Source organism: Thunnus thynnus, chromosome 9 (genome assembly GCF_963924715.1).
Source record: "Thunnus thynnus chromosome 9, fThuThy2.1, whole genome shotgun sequence".
NCBI classification, from domain to species: Eukaryota; Metazoa; Chordata; class Actinopteri; order Scombriformes; family Scombridae; genus Thunnus; species Thunnus thynnus.
In genome coordinates this window covers 15,340,480-15,364,098 of record NC_089525.1, presented here as the reverse complement: position 1 = coordinate 15,364,098, position 23,619 = coordinate 15,340,480, and the positions used below count along the sequence as shown (strand labels likewise).

The window sequence follows — 23,619 nt, the reverse complement described above, 5'->3', positions numbered from 1 at the left end:
CAATCAGGGGAGACTTCATTTTTTTAAGTGACAATGACTTTATTGAACATGCATAATGAGATGAAAATGTGAAAAGTCTTTGGCGATTAGACGCCATCATGATGTCATCATATTCATAAGGAGGGAAGTTAAGGCGTGAGTAGAAGAGGATATCCCCGATGGACTGTAGACACTGGTGGTGGTGATGAATATGGGAATATTGGGATCTGGATGATGAGGAGAGGAGTGGGCTTCTGGTGATCTCGGATCTGGCGCTGACATGATGAAGTGAAGGTGAAAGGGGCGGCGGAGGGTCGTGATGATTCGCCCTGAAATGACAACGACAGAGAGAAGAACAGATTTCAAGTTTGTCAGCTAAGACGTGATAGGCTGATAGAGATTGTGGTGGAATCTGATTTGTTAATTAAAAGTAATCCACTTAATCAGCTGATACAAGAGCGGGAGAAACGGTGAGAGAGAAAGAGAGAGAGAGAGAGAGAGAGAGAGAGAGAGAGAGAGAGAGAGAGAGAATGAGAATGAATGAATGAGTGATAAATAGTCTTCCTGCTTGAACTTATGCTAAGCTCCATTTGCCAACAGACATAACAATGTTCTTGTGGCTGTAGATTGGTTTAGAGATGAAACATTTTATGTGGTCTTATAAGGACAGTATTGCAAATACCCTTTATTAAAATAAAGGCAACAAGTAAAGGACACAAGGGAAATAAATGGTTGATAAAAAAAAGTCTAAAGCTATACAATATGCTGTTCTGCCACTGCATCTAGAGGATGATGTTTAAAAAAGTAACAATTATTGCATCATTGCTGCAAAGTATTCAAAATCACAAGATAAAAACTCAAATCCTCACACTGATATAAATGACTAAATGGTGTTAAGTTGATCACAATCCTTCATTTTCAGTTAATATAATATTTAACTGTTTAACCTTCAGTGTTTACCTGAAATTTCTTCTTATGAAGCTTTTAAGTCGAACTGAATATTATTCTCCATCACTCAGATACAATATATGTCTTGCACTTTGCATATATTGCACTATGCCTTTTTCATGATTGGAGACTTTAATGATTAACCTGAATTTAAAATACAGTTTGTTGTGTTTTTATGAGATCAACATGCTGTTGTAATAATGACCTGTCAGTGGGTTCAGGATAGTTTGAAAGGGTTGAGAAAGCACGTTTTAATTAAATTTGACTTGTTATCATTTGATTTAGAGATGACAAATATATCATGTAAATGCTTATTTTATTACAATGGTGAGACAGAGAGACGACAAATGACACTGTCAGTCTCAAATCCTCTTTCAGTGTGAAGGACGGATGTTTCCTTTTCTCTCACTGAGTCCATCACACATGTGAAGGCTCTCTGTCATGTTGGAGGTTAAAAAGAAAAGTGACACTTAGAACCACTTCCTTTTTCTCTCTCTGTCTATAAAAAGATGAATAGGAACGACGCTCTGCTTGGTCAAAGTTCCCACACGTTCTCCTCTGAAGCCGATCACATACAGGACTGTATTTCAGGCTGTTCAGTGTAGGATGTTCATGTTTTCTATTCAATAAAGTAGAGAAGTTTGTCTGAAAGCTGCTGACTGGGTCAACAGAGGCTGAACAGTGAGGAGACATGGAAGCTGTGGTTGGACTGTTGGTGATGCTGCTCGGAGTCTCTCATGGTGAGCTGTTTCACTATTTGACACATTAATATTGGATTTAACGTTATGTGAATAACATGTTGTGAAACTATGACTTTTTATGCAGCTGTAGGATCAAGTCTGATCACTTTTATAGATAAATCCAGTTCTAAGAATCAATTGACAACTGCAGCAGTTTGAAACTGATGTTTCTGTTTCTCTTTGGTCCATCAGGCTTTTAAAAAATGTCACAAAAAGTTGTTTCTTAGAGCAATAGCAAATCTGGATATCAATTCCACATCCATGTGCATGTACAGTAAAAATTACAGTTATTATTTACTACAGGTGAATCTATTAAATGAAACTTTTAGGATAAACACACTTCTTCACTGAGAGTTCAGATATTTAAGTAAATAGCTAAAATAAACAACAAACAAACAAACAAAATGCACTCAGTTATATCATGCTTATAAAAAAGTATGTTTTTTTAATCGGAAGCACCATAGAAATTACTAAGACTTAAACTTAAGATGCATTGTGCATTATTTAATACAAATTCCCCGAAAATATGTAATTTTGTATTTTTGGAAAAGTTCATATCTCCAAAAATAAATTTCTGTAGACGTGAAAAACATATTATGAGTTTGTAATGAATGTTGAGGTTAATTTACTAAAACTAGACTAATCTAAATGACTAAATGTGACTAAATATTATCATTAACTGACAGGTCCGTGTAATGCTAACTGTGCTCTGAGAGAGACGGAGTTGTTTCTGTTTTAAAACATGAATATTTGCACCTGCATAAAACATTGTCATGGTCATTAATTTAGTTGAAACGGAATGACCACAATTGTGATAATAATTTTTTTTAAAACTATTTTTCTATTTTCCAGGTGTTGAAACACACTGTGATGGCAGACAGGATGGAGCTCAGTGTTATGGAGCTCTGGGAGGAACTGTGGTGCTCCAGCTGATGGACAGCGCCTCAGAAATATTTAAATACAAATGGAATAAAACCAAAACAACAACAATACTCATTGTGAGAAACAATACGATTTTGTCCAATGAGATGAAGGACAGATCCGTTTTTACTCCCAGTAATGGAACATTTAAGATAAATAACCTGATCAGGACTGATGGTGCTGAATATACCCTTCAAATCTTTGATTCAAATGGACAGATGTCAGGACAGCGGACTCTTCAGTTGTCTATTCAAGGTAAATAACTACTTTTGCTATTATTAGTCTTACAATTTAATTTGTATTATTCATAATAAACCAACAGCTTTATCATTTGAATTACAGGTTAATTAATAAATAAAATACAAATGATTTTGGAAAATTAACTAGGTAAATTCACACAAATACACATACTACTATACAAATACTATTTCAACATTTTACCTTTGCAAACAAACATTTCACATGAAATACTCAAAGTCTGCCACATAACTACAGTGTAGCGTTGCATTTCCTGAATCATTTTATTCTGTACTTCTGTATATGAATTTACATTGTAAACACTGAATATGTTTAAGGCCACATTAAGAAGTCATGTGAGTGTGTTTCTCTCAGCTCCTGTGTCCTCTGTCCTGCTGGACTCTGAGTGTCTGTCCCAGGGAGAGATGAGGGTGTCCTGCTCCTCTGAGGGAGCGGACAGTCCTCAGTACAGCTGGACTCTGGATGGACACACACTGACAGACGCTCAGCTCCTCTCTGGAAATAAAGAGACCAACAACATCACTCTGAAACAAGACGTCTCAGGACGACTGGTCTGCTCTGTCAGGAATCACATCAGTAGTGTCTCAGAAGAAAAGAACATATCTACCTGTGGTAAGATAGAAAATAACTAGAAATCAGCTTGATCATTGATTATTACACTGTACATTAGTCACAGTTGATCTGGTTTTTTTGTCCAAAGGCTTCATATTCATCAACTGCACCTTACCCGATGGGACAAACATATCACAGTGGGTGTTTTCAGCCAATAACACCCTGTGTATTGATCCAACAACAACCCCTACCATGATCACAGACAAACTGACCTCCTCTGTGGGTAAGGAGACTGGCATCATAGTGTCAATTAAACCCTCAAATCAAACTGTGAGCAACTCCAGCGATGATGACCCATGGTACATTTACATTAGTAAGTGAAAACCAACTCTGCTGCAGTGGATTCATTCATGTCTTTTTCTCTTTTTGTCCCATGTATGTGTGCATAAAAACACCTTTCATTAAGAACATGAGAAGAATTTGCCAATTCTAGCTGGTGTCCTCTCAGCACTGGTAATTCTGTTAATGGTCGGGGTGGCAGTCGTCTGTCGTCACAGGAAAAAGCAAAACAACAAACCTAAAGGTACAAAGTTTCTTTTTTCATCACCAAATTAAAATATCATTGTTTTTTGTCTACTTATAGATTAAAGGAATAGTTTGACATTTTGGGAAATACACTAATTTGCTTTCTTGCAGAGTTAGATAAGAGGATCGTTTGCACTGTTCTTTAACTATGAAGTTAGCAGCAAGTTAGCTTAGATTAGCACAAAAACTGGAAACAGGGAAACAGCTAGCCTGGCTCCATATGAAGGTGTAAAAATCTGCCTACCAGCACCTCTAAAGTTCAGTGATTCATGTTATATCTTGTTAATTAGTGAACTTTAGAGGTGGGAGGATTTTTAACCTTTTTGACAGAGTCAGAATACCTGTTTCCAGTCTTTGTGCTAAGCTAAGCTAACCATCTACCCAAAATGTCAAAGAATTTCCTTAAAAATCTATTGTTAGCACTGAGTATGTGTAGTCATGCAGTGTTTAATGTGTTCCTCCCTCCACTCTACAGAAGAAGATGACCAAGAATTGACCTATGCTGATGTCAACATCGTGCAGCGGCCGGGGAGGCAGATGCATCAGAAGGCAGAGACGGAGGTGGAGTATGACCAAGTCAAGTTTTCAGGGCGACCTCAGAAAACTACAGAGATGGAGGTGGAGTACGGCCAAGTCAAGTTTTCAGGGCGACCTCGGAAAACTGTTCAACCAAAAGAAGATGAATGTGTGTACGCAAAGGTCCGTAACAGCAGGTGATATGCAGTGTTCAGCATTTTTACAAAGACTGCTGAAGGCAGATGGAGGAGGTTTTTGTTAAGATGCCTAAAGGTCTCTTATCTTTATTTCATGAGATTTTCAATGAGAAGAATACAAGCCATCAAAGTTCACAGATATTATTATTATTCATTATTTTTAATGTACTCCTGGGTTATGACTGGCATCAGTATGAAAACCTGTCAAAGGAGCTCAAACATTCAGGTGCATCTTTTGAATCACACAGTGACTAATTTTTATAGACTAGTTTTGTATAATGTTAAATATTTTCTTTAAATATATATATTTTCAAGTAGTTCCTGATTTATCCTCTTTTTTAATCTTTACATGATGTAATACATCCTTATTTTTACTGTTTTCTAATTTATAAGCATATTTACATTTAATTAATTGTTAAAACACTGAAAACTCACAGTGCACAGTGTGCTCTTACATTGGTTTATGAAAGGTTTTGTGCTGTGCGTGTTGGGACTTAGTCTCACATTTGGCCACACCTCTTCCCTCAGCTCTCTAGAAGACCAAAGATAAGTTTTCATGTAATGTTTGGTCTCTTGAGAAGTTCACAGTAAGCATGAATTTGTTTCCATTACATAAACACCTCTGCTTTTTCTTAGGCATGAGATTCCATTCTTGCAATATTGTTTTATCATTTGCAGTAGATTTTTTAAGACTACATTATTACCTTTATTCATTACAGGGTGTTCATATGAATATGAACAGGTTGTGTTGTCCTGCTTACTCTTAAATTAAAGTTACTTCATTGGGGGAATTTGTAGATGGAGATAACATGTAGTCATTTCATTACTAATTACATTATTATATGTCAGAATTGCCTGCAACTACAATGTATGGAGTTTTTGCTTCTGAGATTTGATTTCTTAATAAAGCGAGTTAGCAGAAAAAGAGGAACATCTTTTTAAAGCAGCGTGTGTTGTTCACATTTTTTGTCTTTTTCTGTTATACTGAAACAGGGGAGAAGTGAGAGGGCTAAATGAAGGGGTAGTTCAAAATAAGAGTGACTTAACAACTTGTCAGTTTCTTATCACAAGATGTGTTTATCAGTTAACACCATCTGGTTACATTTTCTATATTTTGCTTGATGCACTTCCTATTTCTTTGTGGATTCCAGTTAACAAAGTACCTTACAAAACTAAAAGACAGATATCCATATTACTTTCAAATCTGGAGGAGAAACAAATCCACATTCTGAATATCTATATTAATTAAGTTGCTGAATTAAATTGCTTAATGTCCTGTATTAACCAGAAGTTAATTTGAATTAAATTGATGTTTTTAGTTAATTACTATTGTGCAGGTGAATGTGGGATAAATGTTAAAACACTGAGCACATTCATAGCAGCGATTACATACTGTAAGCAACTATTACCTCGCAAATGTGTGGAAACTGACCACTACTCTTCAGAACTTGAAAGAGTGCTTTCATCACCGAAAACAACTCAATATCAATGTTTGAAATAGTGATTAGAAATAGTCAATTAGACTTACAAAGACAATAATATACAACAAAATATAACATGATACCAAGAGAGGAAGTGCTAGCCTGCTACATTCAGCTCTCAGCTCCAATCCAGCTCTACTTTGGAAATGTTCACTGCACTCTAAACTTATATTCTCAACAAGAAATAATAGAATTACAGTAGATATATATCTACTAGGGATGTGCAGAAAGCCCAGTATTTGTATTTGTATCTATATTTGTTGAAGCAGCAAAATTAATTGTATTTGAATAAAAGTGGAAAGAGGCTTAAAAATCCTGGTTTTGTTTTTATTACACTTTCAGTTTTAGAAACTTAAAGTGTTACAATAAGTGTTCATAAATAAACTACCTCACGAAGGAGGTCCACAAACCGGGTCTTGAACTGGAGTCTCCCAGATCATAGACGACTGCACTGACTACTGAACTGAAACTTTACTCATCGCCTCACTGCAGACAGACATCTACCTATTTATACACCCATAACACAGAGACAACACACTGTGTTACGTGCAGGGAAGAACTTGAAAGGCGATTCTTGCTTTGTACTTTTCATTTATTGCCTATTTTTTACAACCTAACTTTGGACCAATTTATGGAAAACATTTTGGAGAAGTAATTTAATATTCCCACATCTGTAAGTAGATGCAGGTAAAAACTCAATGTCCTTGCATCTGCCAACAGTCTTTTGGCATGGCTGTGACCAAACCTTTGATCTCTCTTTTTTCCAACTCAGCATCGCCCTCTGAAACATGACCCGTTTATATAAAAAACTTTTTAGAAAATGTCTCTCATGAATTATATTATTTCTTTTAATTTAGCTTGGTGTTAGTTTTGTTCATTTCAGTGTTGTTCTTCTTCATCACATTTTACTTCTTTATTAAAATGCTTTTTAACGTTGGTTGAGTTTTACCAACTAGTGTGTGCTATTTTCTTCTTCTTCTTCTTCTTCTTTTTTGAATTGAAAATGACACCATGTACTTAAATTTGACCTGAGCAGTTTTTGCTGTTCACTTGCTGTGGGTTTAATCAAAGATAGAGGTTACATGATTGGTTTGGTGTGAGACTTTGGGGTTAAAGGTTGACAGCCATGACATGCCATTCAGCTGATTCACAGTGCCATAAAATAAGTGTTTATGGCCCATGATAGTTGTAGTGTTCTAACACAACCTGAGATAATCTTTTAGTTGAGCCCACTTCTTAAAACACAGTTGAACTTCTGACGGCATAAAGGCAGGATAATAAAGCTGCTCCAACAATCTGGCATCTTTTTACCATCTGATCAAAAAGCCATTTTATTTTATGGGGACCAAATTACTCAGCAGTCATTCTGCTTTTGATCCAAAGACATTCGACGGCTGTACTTGAACTCTGAAAGATCAGACTGAACCACGATTAAACATTTATTTTTCACCTATTAAAAAAAACTTGTCATTGTATGTCGTGACACAGTCATGTGATGCTACCTTCTATGCCAACATTATACAACTATAAAACCTAAACTGGTGGCTCCTGCCCATTCTTCAATGCTGAGCATGTAAGTTTCTGATTGAATAAATGCTTTGGTGACCAATAATTTAATATTCATAGAATTTATCAATAGATCGTAAAATAAATATTTTAAGATCAAGTTTGATCAGCTGACGTCAACAGGGGGCCCGTTAAGGCCACTGACTCTGTTTTCTAGTTTGAGTCCACACTCTGGTTGTTGTACATGAAATTTGAGAGTGACAGAATCTACTGAGAAACACAAAGAGAGAGAGAGAGGATGATATGACAGAGTTAAGTGGTGAACTTCAAACAAGCTTTCATCAACCGGACCAACAGGACACGTCTGAGCATCTCACAAGGACTTTTTGGAGCATAGTGTGAGCATTTTTTTTTTTTTTTTTAGCACAAGTGTTTCTGTTATAAATGAGGAACTGGACCTGTGGTCAGTCTGAAACAACAACCATCATTCAAACCAACATCACATAAACCAACACCTTCAAAAAAGCTTTGAAGGTGGAATTTTACAGTTTGAAGGAGTCAATGATTTACATTGCAGTGAGGATAATACAATTCAAATTCAGCTGTGATACAAACGTGATGATCCAGAGACATAGTTGTGCTAAACTGGCCTTTAATCTTTTCCCCATGAGCACAAATACACAGTTTACATGTTGAACTACCAGCTGTCATTCTAAAATCCCAGTTTGATGGTAGAATATGGCCTCATTTATTGAATCGATAATGTTTTTTCTGTGTATTAAAAGATTGATCAATCACTTGTTTTGCAGTTTGTGTCTTAAGTTTTCAGTTGTCCTGACGTCTTTTGAGCATCATGGAAGGGAACTGAAATACAGCAGACAACAGCTGCTAGGTTGGTACTGCATGACTGACATGAAGCATCACTGTCACCTGTGGCTTGGATTGAACCTCATCGTCTGCCAAATTAAATGTAAGGTTAGTGTAAAGTATAGTATCAGAGTTTTGTTTGTCATAGGCTTAATGATATGTCTGTGACTGTTGAGTAGTACAAGAAAGATGGAGGAGATGAAGAAGTCATGACAACATAAAGACCACAGGAAGAAGTTGGTGTCTGGTTTTCTTTCTTGTAAGTAACGACCGTGTCAAGTTTCACTTCCTTTCCATCTCTCCACCTATAAAACCTGTAGCTGAATTCAACACTTTTTGTACACCTTCTTCTCTGAGGTTGATCTCTAACAGAAGAGATTTCAGGCTGTTCAGTGTAGGATGTTCATGTTTTCTATTCAATAAAGTAGAGAAGTTTGTCTGAAAGCTGCTGACTGGGTCAACAGAGGCTGAACAGTGAGGAGACATGGAAGCTGTGGTTGGACTGTTGGTGATGCTACTCGGAGTCTCTCATAGTGAGCTGTTTCACTATTATGTTAATGTTGGATTTGATATTGTGCAAAAAGATGTTTTATGTTAAATTAGAAATCATTATTATTATTTTATGCAGCCACAAGATCACTTTTAGTCAATAAGTAAAGTTTGACATCATCCTAACTGAAGCAGCTTAAATACTGTTCCGGGCTAGAAAACAGCTTTGACCAAATAAATACTTTTAACAAACAAGAATCAACTGACAACTAGGATTTCAGGGATTAGTTTCACATGCATAGCCTGTTCATTACTGAGTATGACACACAACACATAGCTTAGTGATAGTTTAGAGCTGCGATCGACTGCCAGTAAATGGTTTGATGTTGTTACAATCTGAAAGCTTCTGGTGGGTTAAATTTGAAATCACAGGTTGCGGAGCAAGTAAATGCTAATAAAATTTTTGAAAGTGAGATCCAAATGAAAGAATTTTACAAATATCAGTTGAGAGCACAAAATTAATTCAATTTAATTTGAACAGTGGAAACCCTCTCACTTACTGTAGATCATTTAGTTAGATAATTGTTCTGTTTGTTCATTATGAGCCATCGTACCTGTAGATGTGTTTACGGCTAAGCCAATCAACGCGCTCTATGCTCTGTCTAGGGCAGTCTTTCATGAAGGCTCTCTGTTCATATGATTTGTTTTTTTAGATGTAATAAACCAGTGGCTTGTTCCAAGTTAGTGTGATCACTGACTTACACAAAAATGGACTAATTTCTCCACTAACCAAAGATCAGAACTGACTAAATGATCAAATCTTAAGAAACCTGGAGATATGCAATATCTTTTGTATTCTCACTGAATCTGTGAGGAAGAATGAAAACATCTCACAATGCTGTTGAGTAATAATTATCACAATGACTCCAGAAATATAGTTTTACTGTATTTGCTTGTATGGGAAGAGCGAATTTTAGTTTGTGCATATAAGGAAATATTTTGTGGTCACATATCTGTGTACAGACCAATTTCCTGTCTGAGTACTGTGATCTGTTTTACACTTAAAACATAACAGGTCGAATATCATCATTATATTTTTATATTTTAATTTTAAAAATTAATTTAAAATTTGATATCATCAGCTGACCCATTGAACACTGAATGTCCCACCAACATTTTCTTAAGTTCCTCTAAAAAAAATACTGTATGACACTGTTCCAACACGCACACATGCAGCTTCATGACACTTACCATGACTGAAATATTCAACACTATAAGACACCATGTTTTTATGGCTGCAGCAGAACTTAAAAATGTAATATTATTATACATGTTTTGTTTAGAATTTTATTGAAGCTATTAAGTGAAGTTTCAGGAGCAGGACCACACCTCAACTACGCTACTTCCGGCAATTGTATAAATACCACCTAACCCTCTCCTCTTCTTCCGCTCTTGTATTCAGCTCCTCTCTGGAAATAAAGAGACCAACAACATCACCCTGAAACAAGACGCCTCAGATCAACAATCATGGATGAAGGCCTGAGGGCCAAAACGTCATCATAATGAAAAAGAAATACATATGGAGCCAAAGTGTGCAACACATCTTTCCTGCTTTTGAATCTGCTTCCAGTGATCAGCACCTCACTACAACCCTTGGTGTGCGTTACTTTTCCACTATATAACCTTCAATGTTTACCTGAAATTTATGAAGCTTTTAAGTTGAAATTAATATTATTCTCTCTGATACAATATATGCCTTGCACTTTGCATATATTGCACTATGCCTTTTTCATGACTGGAGACTTTAATGATTAACCTGAATTTACAATAGTTTGCTGATTTTTTTGAGCTCAACATGCTGTTGTAATAATGACCTTTCAGTGGGTTCAAATTTGACTTGTTATCATTGATTTAGAGATGAGAATTATGAGCCACAATATATCATATAAATGCTTATTTTGTCACAATTTTGAGACAGAGAGACAGCAAGTTTTACGGTATCACCTGGACATAAGAAGATCTATTTTTGTGACTGTTGATATTGGATATTTTAGAAAAGTCAGCTGTCAGTCTCAAATCCTCTTTCAGTGTGAAGGAGGGAAGGATGTTTTCTTTTCATCCACCGAGTCCATCACACATATGAAGGCTCTCTGTCATGTTGGAGGTAAACAGAAAAGTGACACTTAGAACCACTTCCTTTTTCTCTCTCTGTCTATAAAAAGATGAATAGAAACAACGCTCTGCTTGGTCAAAGTTTCCACATGTTCTCCTGAGGCTGAACAGTGAGGAGACATGGAGGCTGTGGTTGGACTGTTGGTGATGCTGCTCGGAGTCTCTCATGGTGAGCTGTTTCACTATTTGACATATTAATATTGATTTAACATTATGTGAGTAACATGTTGTGCAACTGTGACATTTTATCAAGTAGGATCAAGTATAGTGAGTAGTTCTTCAATGACGTGTTATGCAGCTCAAATGAACTGGAATCCACCTGTGGGGTCTTGACAGGGGCGGAGCTAGACTCTCAGCACAGGGGGGGCGAAGCATTCTCAAGGGGCCCTTCTAATAAAGTCATTTTAAAATTCACAGCTGTAAAATATAGCTGATATATCCTATCCATAATCACAAATTATCATTGAGCCAAGCAAGCCTATGTCTACGAAAACATACAGTGAAGCCAAACAACAGGTCACCAGCCACGTTCAAATGTTTCAGTACTGAGGACAGCATGCGGAGCTCTACATACATTGATTGACAAACAGTTCAGCACCACCGCCAATAGACAGCAACAAGCCAGATGCACTGTCTCAGTACCATGTCTTTCTTACATGGGAATAACATAAACATAAAATAGAGATGGCAGTCTACAACTTATTCAAATACAAAGTGGACAGTCTACAACACCACAGGCAGTGACACAGACAGGTGCTGAGATGCGGCAAACGCGGAGTTAAACAACAGATAAATCTAATAGACTGACTGATTTCTTCATAACTAAAATTTAAGTTAATAAAGACTAATTATGGATGTTTCACTCACCGGTTGTTGTCCCTGCTCAGACTGCTGTAGTTTAGTGTAACGTTGGTCCATTTGTGTAATATCCTCCATGGAACAAAATAATCTGAACAGTTTAACAAACTTTGTACATTTCAGAGTCCCTTTTAGAAATTTCATCCTCCTCTCCTTCAAAGTGGCAAACCTGCCAACCACTTTGTCCTTTTCACTGTTTATGTCCTGCTCAACACTGATATAGTTTGGCCTCATCCACACACAAACACAAATAACTCTTAATGAGCCTCAGACGGCTGAAACTTTGTGTGACGAGTTTCATTCACCATAAACATAAAAAGTTGTTTCTCAGAGCAATAGAGAATACGGAGATTAAATTCCACATCAGTGTGCATTTACAGAAACAATTACAATTATTGTCCACTACAGATGAATGTATTACATTATACTTTAAGGATTTAAGGACTTCTTCTCCTCCGATATTTAATTTTCTCTCGTCCCTTCAGTTTTTTCTCAAGTAAAAAACAAAAAACAATACACTCAGTTGTATCATGCCAACACTAACACTATGTTTTTATTATTTTATTGGGAGCCCCATAGAAATTACTGAGAGTTGAACTTCAGATGTCTTGTGTATCATTTTATACAAAGTTTCCTCCTCCAACATATAATTTGGTATCTTTGGAAAACCTCAGATTTAAAGTTCTGTAGTAAAAAACACAGCATGAGTTTGTAATGACTAGGAGAGGTTAATTTAGTAAAACTAGACTAAAGTAAATAACTAAATGTACTACAGTGAAACATTATAACTGACAGGCCCATGTAATGCTAAATGTGCTCTGAGAGAGACAGAGTGCAGCGAACTTAAAGGGGACATATTACACACATTTACAGGTTTATATTTTTAATCTGGGGCTTTACTGGAATATCTTTGCATGTTTTACAGTTAAGAAACTTCTTACTTAAGGCCCCCTCCTTATGAGCCCACTCTGTTCTGATTGGCCAGCTCTTGGAAGTGGCAGACTTCCGCCATCTCAGGATGCTACGTCAACAAACCATGAAACAAACTATAGTAGTTGGATTTCACTTATTTTTCTCATTCTTTACTCCAAATGTCAACTTCTTACATACATCTGTACATGTTGGAGATGAAATCTGAGCTGAAATATGAGAGTGAACAACACAAACAATACATGGAGAAACCTTAGCAACAACCTTAGCAACAAAGAGTACGGAACTAACAAAACTTTAAGGTAGAAAAAACAGTCATGTCTAGATGGTAACTCTAGGTTAACTTTAGGTTAGTGAAACACTCTAGAGTAGCTTCAAAATATTCTTGTCTCGCTGTTTTATGATGTGACAACGGTAAGGTTAAGCTCTGGTTAGGTTCAGGTACAAAAACCACTTGAGTTAGGGAAAGATAATTGTTTGGGTTAAAATGATCATTTGAAATGTGGCGTTGGTTAAAATTACTACTTCCTTACAATTCTGGCGAGGGTTTCACAAATCTATGGTTGCCATCTAGACACTACCAGAAAAAAACAACACGAACAAAGCGACTGCGTAGACTGAAGCCCTGGATTTTGACTTGCAGGGAGCTTTTCTATATACATTAACCTCAAGTTTTGGAACTTCGACCATATTTAACACGGACATACAATATCATAACAGTATAAAACTGACAGAAAATCACAAAAAGCATAACATGTTTAATTTTTCCATTTAAAACATGAATATTTGTACATACCTTAAACATTGTCATAGTCTTTAATTTTGTAGAAATGGAATGAGCACAGTTGTGAACATTTTTAAAAATGTATTTTTCTATTTTTCCAGGTATTGAAACCCACTATGATGGCAGACAGGATGGAGATGCAGTGTTTTGGAGATCTGGGAGGAACTGTGGTGCTCCAGCTGATGGACAAAGCCTCAGAAATATTTAAATACCAATTGAAATAAAAACAAAACTTTAAAATACTTGATGGGAGAAAGGATAAGATTGTGTCTAATCTGATAGAGGGTAGATCCATCTTTACTCCCAGTAATGGGATGTTTAGGATAAAAAAACCTGAGAATGACTGATGGTGGTGAATATACCCTTCAAATCTTTGATTCAGATGGACATGAATCAGAACAGCGGACTCTACAATTGTCCATTCAAGGTAAAGAGCCTTTTTTGCCTGCAGGGTAATTTAGTAATATTGATAGATATCCTACAGTATATTTTTATTTTATGTTTGCCTTGTTATTCATCAGTAACGGTATAGATTGACTGAGAATGTGTTATAATTAAAAGTCATCTGAGTGTGTTTCTCTCAGCTACTTTGTTCTCTGTCCTGCTGAGTGTCTGTCAAAGGGAGAGATGAGATAACTGCTGACTGCTTTTTGCCCAGTGCTGGCCTCGTGCCTGTAGGAAAAAAGGGCCCAATGTCTTTGTGGGTTGTCACTGTCTTTGTCTTTCATTTTGTAGAAATGTTATCAGTGTCTTTCGGGAGCGGCAACTGTTGCCATGATCCACTGGCTGTTGGAAGATCAGAGGAACAGAGCCTCCAGAAGGCATGGACGTTTAAGACGCCTTTTAGCGTTGATGCACCAGAGAAAGGTACTTGCATCTTTTTTCTTTCTTTTTTTTTTGTGTTGTTTTTTTGTAGCAGTGGTATATTCATATCTAATCTTTATGTAGAATATTCTTCTTCTTTAGTAAGTTCTATAAATTATTTATTGTAACAACATCATTTCTACAGGCCCATACATATGCTATCACCTAAGTGGATGAATGTTGGATGTGTTGAAAGTATTCAAATAACATTTAGTCTGTTATTCTCTTTTTTCCAGACGGACAGAGGGCTGTACATGCAGTTAAATGATGCCACCCCTATAATGCTGTCGTACGGTAATCCAGACGTCTGCCTCAAGAAGAACTTTCGTCTAAATCGAACAACTGTGGCATACTTGATTCAATGAATTACCTCACCAAGTGACCACGGTTGGGGCCAGGAGATGTAGGTTCTTGTGTTCCTGTATAGTTTGGCCCATGGGCTATCACTCTCTGTGGTCAGCTCTGCATTTGGAATTCCCAGGACCACTGTGCACAATATGATCCACAGAGTTAGGAGGGACATAAAAGCCAAACTCTCAACTGTAATTTCACTGCCATCGCCACAGGAGCTTCCCACCATTGCCCAAGGCTTCAGTGAACTTGCACGGAGTCCTGCTTTTGCCCATGCTGCTGGTGCCATAGATGGATGCCACATTCATATTAGAGCTCCAGGGAACCTGCACCGTGCTGACAAGCTTTTTCCATCCATACAAATGCAGGCCATATGAAATGCAAGATGCAGATTCTTGGATGTGTTTGTGGGCCATCCAGGCTCTGTACATGATGCCAGGGTTCTGCGTAACAGTCCCCCTACCAGAGTGGCTACTTACCACTCTGGAAAATGTTTTTGTATTGTATTTTGACTTGTTGCCCAGTTCTGTTTTGGCTATTCAGATTGTTCCTGTTGAGATGCAACAGTGAAGAATGAATATAGGTCAAGGGTTACAAGGTCAGAGAAGCTTCACACACTACACCAAACTGACCAAATAACAGTAAATGCATTGTAGTTATGTCAGTTCTCCTAAGATAGCCTATACCATTGTTTTAAACATATATCTGATGTTATCTAGCCTACTGATTATATAGCCACAGTCTTAAAGTATCTAGTGATCTGAATGTTCATTTATTAATAAATACAAATGAAACAATAAGTAGGCTTGTATAATTTATGCATTTAATCTGTTTGCAACTGTTTGCCAAGCCATCTCCCTCACCTTGTTGATTGCAACAGTATTGCTCTTTTCAGTGATGACATCTTTATATTCTTCATATAATTTCTATAATTTCATCAGCAGGGTTTGTTCCACTCTCGTTTTCCCCTATTTTTGCAACATAGTATCGTCTTTTCAACACTCGACTGTTCGGGGCTGCTTATGTACCCCGTACACACGCACACATGATGATTGTTCAAGCGTGGCTAGATTTAGCGTTGACTAGACACGGCTGAATCATGTTAGTGAAACGGGTTGAGGCTTAAGTGAAAGTTGACGTTAATTGAATCCAGGTTATATCAAGTACGCGCAGCTTTCTTTAGCTGCGTTGATGGAACACCCCTTTGATTTGCTCCCATGTTTACACACATTACTGATGTAAACAAACCTTTCAAAGCATTAAACAGTAAGAGCTTTAACGTAGTTGCTTTCTAGTGCTGTTATAAATTTAGAAACAATTAATGAGTTTAATCAGTTTTGTATTTATATAGCTGACCTTTTTGTTGACATTTTTATCACAGATTGTACCTTTAATGCCTGCTGAGAACTGAATAAACCCTCCAGTCTCATCACTAGTATAAGTAGGTGTGAGGTTTCCCTCTGCTGGTTTACAGAGGCATCACGATTATTTATGGATAGTTCTGTATTCATAAAACTCTGCTGAGATCAGCAAAAATAGATCAAATATTTACATGCTTCAGTTTAAGTTCAAATAATGATCAGTAGATGATACTGAGCAATACATTACTCTACATCACAGAGTTATTATACTTTACTGAAACTCTCTGATCTTCTAATATTGGGTGTAAAATACTGTATGTATGTTTATTGCTGTGAGTGCAATGTCAGGAGAGAGAGAGAGGATGATGTGACAAAGTTGAGCTTGACACCAGAGTTAGATTAGTTCAAATAATTAATAAAAAATTAGGGGGTGTCTGTTTACATAAAAACTTAACATGTGGCATTTCCAACCCATTACACTGGTCAACAGCATAGTGCATGTCATTATTTTTGCACCTTGCTGCGTGTTTTTCTGTAATAAATGAGGAACTGAAATAATCAGTAGAGTTGAATAATCTTCTTTCTTTGCAAGGTAGTGAATGACAACAGCCACAACCATCACTCACACCAACTGTTATATAAACAGAAATGTCTTAAAATGAAGTTTGGTTTGACAGTTTTAATAATCCAAAGACTCGCTTGTGCTAAATTGTCTTCTACTCAATTTCCCCATAAGTACAAATAAACAGTCAAGATGTTGAACGGTTGTCATCATCAAATCCCAGTTTGATGGCAGAAAAATGCGTTATTCAGTTTGTCAATGAATTTAGGAATTATGGCATATTGTTGCTTTTTTTAACCTTATTTTTCAGTAGTTCATGGACAAGAGATGAAGTCATTTGCCAATAGCCATAACAATGTTCCTGTGGCTGTAGATTGGTTTAGAGATTAAACATTTTATGTGGTCTTATAAGGATATTATTGCAAATAGCCTTTACTAAAATAAAGGCAACAATTAAAGGACACAAAGAAATTAAATGGTTGATAAGGAAAGTTCAAACCTGTACAATATGCTGTTCTGCCACTATAACTAGAGGATGATGTTTAAAAAAGTAATAATTATTGCATTATTGCTGCAAAGTATTCAAAATCACAAGATAAAAACTCAAATCCTCACACTGATATAAATGACTAAACGGTGTTTAAGTTGATCACAATCCTTCATTTTCAGTTAACATAATATTTGACTGTTTAACCTTCAGTGTTTACCTGAAATTTCTTCTTATGAAGCTTTTAAGTCGAACTGAATATTATTCTCCATCACTCAGATACAATATATGTCTTGCACTTTGCATATATTGCACTATGCCTTTTTCATGACTGAAGACTTTAATGATTAACCTGAATTTAAAATACAGTTAATTGTGTTTTTATGAGCTCAACATGCTGTTATAATAATGACCTGTCAGTGGGTTCATGTGAAGGCTCTCTGTCATGTTGGAGGTTAAAAAGAGAAGTAACACCAAGAACCGCTTCCTTTTTCCTGCTCTGCTTATAAAAAGATGAATAGAAACAACGCTCTGCTTGGTCAAAGTTCCCACACGTTCTCCTCTGAGGCCGATCACGTACAGGACTGTATTTCAGGCTGTTCAGTGTAGGATGTTCATGTTTTGTATTCAATAAAGTAGAGAAGTTTGTCTGAAAGCTGCTGACTGGGTCAACAGAAGCTGAACAGTGAGGAGACATGGAAGCTGTGGTTGGACTGTTGGTGATGCTGCTCGGAGTCTCTCATGGTGAGCTGTTTCACTATTTGACACATTAATATTGGATTTAACGTTATATGAATAACATGTTGTGAAACTATGACTTTTTATGCAGCTGTAGGATCAAGTCTGATCACTTTTATAGATAAATCCAGTTCTAAGAATCAATTGACAACTGCAGCAGTTTGAAACTGATGTTTCTGTTTCTCTTCGGTTCATCAGGCTTTTAAAAAATGTCACAAAAAGTTGTTTCTTAGAGCAATAGCAAATCTGGATATCAATTCCACATCCATGTGCATGTACAGTAAAAATTACAGTTATTATCTACTACAGGTGAATCTATTAAATTAAACTTTGAGGATAAACGCACTTCTTCACTGAGAGTTCAGATATTTAAGTAAATAGCTAAAATAAACAACAAACAAACAAACAAACAAACAAAAAACACTCAGTTATATCATTACTAAGACTTAAACTTAAGATGTGTTGTGCATTATTTTATTCAAATTCCCCGAAAACATATAATTTTGTATTTTTGGAAAAGTTCATATCTCCAAAAAAAAATTTCTGTGGATGTGAAAAACATATTATGAGTTTGTAATGAATGTTTGAGGTTAATTTACTAAAACTAGACTAATCTAAATGACTAAATGTGACTAAATATTACTATTAACTGACAGGTCCGTGTAATGCTAACTGTACTCTGAGAGAGACGGAGTTGTTTCTATTTTAAAACATGAATGTTTGCACCTGCATAAAACATTGTCACGGTCATTAATTTAGTTGAAACAGAATGACCACAGTTGTGATAATAATTTTTTTTTTTAACTATTTTTCTATTTTCCAGGTGTTGAAACCTACTGTGATGGCAGACAGGATGGAGCTCAGTGTTATGGAGCTCTGGGAGGAACTGTGGTGCTCCAGCTGATGGACAACGCCTCAGAAATATTTAAATACCAATGGTATAAAAACAAAACAACAATAATACTTCATGGGAGAAAGGATACGATTGTGTATAATATGATGAAGGACAGATCCGTTTTTACTCCCAGTAATGGAACATTTAAGATAAATAACCTGAGCAGGACTGATGGTGCTGAATATACCCTTCACATCTTTGATTCAAATGCATATGATTTAGGACAGCGGACTCTTCAGTTGTCTATTCAAGGTAAATAACTACTTTTGCTATTATTAATCTCACAATTTAATTTGTATTATTCATAATAAAGCAACAGCTTTATCATTTGAATTATAGGTTAATTAATAAATAAAATACAAATGATTTTGGAAAATAAAACCAAGTAAATACACTTCAACAAATACTACTATACAAATACTATTTATACATTTTACCTTTGTGAACAAACATTTCACATGAAATTTTCAGTCAGCCTCTGCCAAATAATGTAACCATATCATTGCATTTCCTGAAGCATTTAATTCTGTGCTTCTGTATATAAATTTACATTGTAAACACTGAATATGTTTAATGCCACATTAAGAAGTCATGTGAGTGTGTTTCTCTCAGCTCCTGTGTCCTCTGTCCTGCTGGACTCTGAGTGTCTGTCCCAGGGAGAGATGAGGGTGTCCTGCTCCTCTGAGGGAGCGGACAGTCCTCAGTACAGCTGGACTCTGGATGGACACACACTGACAGACGCTCAGCTCCTCTCTGGAAATAAAGAGACCAACAACATCACTCTGAAACAAGACGTCTCAGGACGACTGGTCTGCTCTGTCAGGAATCACATCAGTAGTGTCTCAAAAGAAGAGAAGATATCTACCTGTGGTAAGATAGAAAATAACTAGAAATCAGCTTGATAATTGATAATTACACTGTACATTAGTCACAGTTGATCTGTTTTTTTGTCCGAAGGCTTCATATTCATCAACTGCACCTTACCCGATGGGACAAACATATCACAGTGGGTGTTTTCAGCCAATAACACCCTGTGTATTGATCCAACAACAACCCCTACCATGATCACAGACACCACATCCTTCAATGTGGGTAAGGAGACTGGCATCATAGTGTCAATTAAACCCGCCACTAATATCACACTCTACAATCAAACTGTGACCAACTCCAGCAGAGATGAATCATGGTACATTAATAAGTGAAAACTAACTAACATTATAGTGTCCATTAAACGCTCCACTCTCATCACACAGACCAGTACCGTCTGTTGTACTTTGGTAATTGAAAATTAACTTTGCTGTCACAGTGCAAACTTGACGTGATTTTTGTGTCTCTGTATCTGAACAGATAATTCGCTGCTTGTATGCGGTTTGCGAGCAGCTGTTGTACTTTCTCTGTTGGTTGGGATTGCCATCTATTTTGCTTGGAAGAAGAAGAAATACAACGAAGTTGAAACCTCCACCAGACCACGAATAAAGGACCATCCAGAGAACTCCTTCTCAATGGTTGAATTGTGAAGTTCTGCATCTGAATATTAACTTTGTGAAACCATGGGGATGGTTTTCACCTTCTGCAGTGATTGGCCATGTTTCTTTAAAGGTATAAAAATTACAGGATTTACTGTGAAATCTCTCTCCCGTTTTTATTCTTTACAAAACTACTTCTGCCACTGTGTTCACAGCTCAGCAGCTTGCTGTGAGTACCTTTACAAAAAAGTCTTGGTGAGTGTTTCCTGCATTTATCACAGTGCAAAGGATGAGCTCAGTGCATATTTTATAAAGATTTAAAAAGTAAACAGACCTGTTGTAAAATCATCAGTGTGCTGCTGCCTTTAGAGAGTGGTAAAGCCTACAGATCCCCACGGCTCTGCCTGTGATCATAGAACAGAGGAAACATTACAGTTGATACTGTCTGTTGATAATGTACAAAACTTTTTTCTTTCATTACTGCTGAAGTGAATTACAGTTACAATCAAAGACACATTAATGTCTAAATGAGCTGAATGTGTCGATTTATGTTAAAGGAAAATGTCACATTGTGAATAGAGCTTATATTATCATTTTATTACTGAAACTCATTTTGATGCTATTTGGAAATTATTGTACTGTAGATTTCCATATCCTCGCTGTCCAGCTAAAACCTTGTATTTCCAGATTTGGTGATTTTGAAGTTTTTAGATAAACAGAGGGATTAAAAACACTTAAAGGGGCTGTTAGCCATATTGTCATTCTGTTTAACTTCCTGTCTGTTCTTGCAGTTAGCACTTCCCTCTCTCCTCCCCACGTCATCACATGAACGCACAGCCGTCTTCACCACAGCATCTTACAATATTAGTCACAGCAGCAATAAAGAGCAGCTGACTAACAAATATCCATAGCTTACCTGTGCAGAAGCAGTACGGCTAGCTGTGCATTGCTTTCAGGTTTTTCCAGCGATCAAAGGCCCCACTGACAGAAATGCAGGTCTTGTATGACTCCTGTCTCTTTTTTTTTTCCTGGCTGCTTTCTTTTCTTCTTTCGTTTCTTCAGCCGTCTTCTTTTGCTTGGTGTATTTGGTTGTGTGAGCTGTTCCTGAAAATGCTGGAATTGGTAGTTTCACCTGCTCTGCCATGGTCAGTCACACTTAAATTCTGCTGCCTGCCTGTGAACGCTCAGAGAGGACCACCTCTTTGTGGAGTTCTCTCTCCTGATTGGATAAAGTGAAAACAGGATACCAAAAAAAATATTTTCTGTTTACTTCAGAGCGGAGGGACTGGGAGATCCATGTTATTAACCAAACACTCTATATCAGTGATGGCAATCACAGTGTAGAGCTATTTAACACTTATTTTAACAAAAAAAAAATGCTTACAGCACCTTTAATCCTTCAGTTTATCTAAAACATTTTCTTACTTCTTAAATTAAACCAATTTAAACACACTGGATTATTAAAATATGCACTGTCAAAGGTTGATGTTTTGGAGATACATGGTTTTCACTTTTGTATAGGTATGTTGAATTTAGTAACTATATATATTGTAAAAATTGCAGTTTTGTATTCAAAGTTTTTTATTGACAAATTTTTTTGTATTAAAGCCCAAAATGTGAATCTATCACATATAAAATGTTGGCATGTGAACATATATGACTGAAGTGTTTAATTCAGAAAAGAGTGACATCATTTATATTTGAGTGTGCTCAGAATTTAAAATATAACAACGTATCAGTTAAATCAGTTTTGTGTTTTAAATGTGGGTGAGCTGCCCTTTTGTTGACATTTTTATCACAGATTGTACCTTTAATGCCTGCTGAGAACTGAATAAACCCTCCAGTCTCATCACTAGTATAAGTAGGTGTGAGGTTTCCCTCTGCTGGTTTACAGAGGCGTCACTATTATTTATGGACAGTTCAGATTCATAAAACTCTGCTGAGACCAGCAAAAATAGATCAGATGTTTACATGCTTCAGTTTAAGGTAAAATAATGATCAGTAGAGCATACTGAGCAATAAATTACATCATAGAGTTATTATACTTTACTGAAACTCTCTGACCTTCTAATATTGGGTGTAAATTACTGTATGTATGTTTATTGCTGTGAGTGCAATGTCAGAAGTCTTTAAGTATTACTTGACATTTGCATTTTACCAGTGTAGGGAGACATAATCTAATGAGACCAGAGAGAGAGAGAAGGATTATTGATTTTTAAAAACCCTTTATTTTTTTAATAAATAAGGACAATGTCAACAATACATAGTAACCAGATTGAACAAGACAACAAAAAGGTTTTGAAAATGAGAAAGATAGACAGAGAGAGAGGATGATGTGACAAAGTTGAGCTTCACACCAGGAACATAACAGAGAAATGTTGTGACACCACTGCTGGTCAACAGCATAGTGCAGCACAGTGTGAATGTCATTATGTTTGCACCTTGTTGCGTGTTTTTTTATAACAAATGAGGAACTGAAATAATCAGTAGAGATGAATAATCTTCTTTCTTTGCCATGTAGTGAATGACAACAGCCACAACCATCACTCACACCAACTGTTATATAAACAGAAATGTCTTAAGGGGAAGTTTGGTTTGACAGTTTTAATAATCCAAAGACTCGCTTGTGCTAAACTGTCTTCTAATCAATTTCCCCATAAGTATAAATAAACAGTCAAGATGTTGAACGGTTGTCATCACCAAATCCCAGTTTGATGGCAGAAAAATGTTCCGTTTGTCAATGAATTTAGGAATTATGGCATATTGTTGCTTTTTTAACCTTATTTTTCAGTAGTTCATGGACATAAAATGAGGTCATTTCAATCAGGAGAGACTTCGTTTTTTTAAGTGACAATGACTTTATTGAACATGCATAATGATTAGAAAATGTGAAAAGTCTTTGGCGATTAGACGCCATCATGATGTCATCATATTCATAAGGAGGGAAGTTAAAGCGTGAGTAGAAGAGGATATCCCCGATGGACTGTAGACACTGGTGGTGGTGATGAATATGGGAATATTGGGATCTGGATGATGAGGAGAGGAGCGGGCTTCTGGTGATCTCGGATCTGGCGCTGACATGATGAAGTGAAGGTGAAAGGGGCGGCGGAGG

At 36.5% G+C, this 23,619-nt stretch overlaps 2 protein-coding genes and 1 long non-coding RNA gene across 4 annotated transcripts; all 3 read left to right on the top strand.

Moving 5' to 3' along the window:
- Window positions 1-1,396: 1,396 nt before the first annotated feature.
- Window positions 1,397-6,463, top strand: LOC137189337 (uncharacterized). The gene is made up of 6 exons (XM_067599118.1): window positions 1,397-1,667; window positions 2,520-2,843; window positions 3,201-3,458; window positions 3,547-3,681; window positions 3,865-3,981; window positions 4,459-6,463. Exons 1-6 carry the CDS (start codon window positions 1,619-1,621, stop codon window positions 4,698-4,700), a joined length of 1,125 nt encoding a protein of 374 aa, XP_067455219.1. The 5' UTR covers window positions 1,397-1,618; the 3' UTR covers window positions 4,701-6,463.
- A 3,861-nt stretch (window positions 6,464-10,324) lies between these two features.
- LOC137189343 (uncharacterized) lies at window positions 10,325-16,450 on the top strand. Of its 2 annotated transcripts, none has more exons than XR_010929616.1 (4): window positions 10,325-11,380; window positions 13,885-14,210; window positions 14,519-14,650; window positions 14,884-16,450. It is a non-coding gene; the product is annotated as an uncharacterized lncRNA (long non-coding RNA). The 2 variants fall into 2 exon arrangements; XR_010929617.1 differs by having other exon boundaries at window positions 13,910-14,210; window positions 14,884-16,449.
- A 365-nt stretch (window positions 16,451-16,815) lies between these two features.
- On the top strand, window positions 16,816-22,515 carry LOC137189329 (pregnancy-specific beta-1-glycoprotein 6-like). Its single transcript, XM_067599114.1, has 5 exons — window positions 16,816-18,152; window positions 18,970-19,293; window positions 19,654-19,911; window positions 19,999-20,133; window positions 20,389-22,515. Exons 1-5 carry the CDS (start codon window positions 18,104-18,106, stop codon window positions 20,556-20,558), a joined length of 936 nt encoding a protein of 311 aa, XP_067455215.1. The 5' UTR covers window positions 16,816-18,103; the 3' UTR covers window positions 20,559-22,515.
- The last annotated feature ends 1,104 nt before the right edge of the window (window positions 22,516-23,619 follow it).

What these genes read in the sequence shown, in the direction of transcription:
- LOC137189337 (XM_067599118.1), top strand. Translation starts at nt 1,619, where the DNA reads ATGGAAGCTGTGGTTGGACTGTTGGTGATGCTGCTCGGAGTCTCTCAT. An exon ending in GCTGCTCGGAGTCTCTCATG is followed by an intron (nt 1,668 to 2,519) that starts GTGAGCTGTTTC and finishes TCTATTTTCCAG; the next exon opens with GTGTTGAAACACACTGTGAT. An exon ending in TCTTCAGTTGTCTATTCAAG is followed by an intron (nt 2,844 to 3,200) that starts GTAAATAACTAC and finishes TGTTTCTCTCAG; the next exon opens with CTCCTGTGTCCTCTGTCCTG.
- LOC137189329 (XM_067599114.1), top strand. Translation starts at nt 18,104, where the DNA reads ATGGAAGCTGTGGTTGGACTGTTGGTGATGCTGCTCGGAGTCTCTCAT. An exon ending in GCTGCTCGGAGTCTCTCATG is followed by an intron (nt 18,153 to 18,969) that starts GTGAGCTGTTTC and finishes TCTATTTTCCAG; the next exon opens with GTGTTGAAACCTACTGTGAT. An exon ending in TCTTCAGTTGTCTATTCAAG is followed by an intron (nt 19,294 to 19,653) that starts GTAAATAACTAC and finishes TGTTTCTCTCAG; the next exon opens with CTCCTGTGTCCTCTGTCCTG.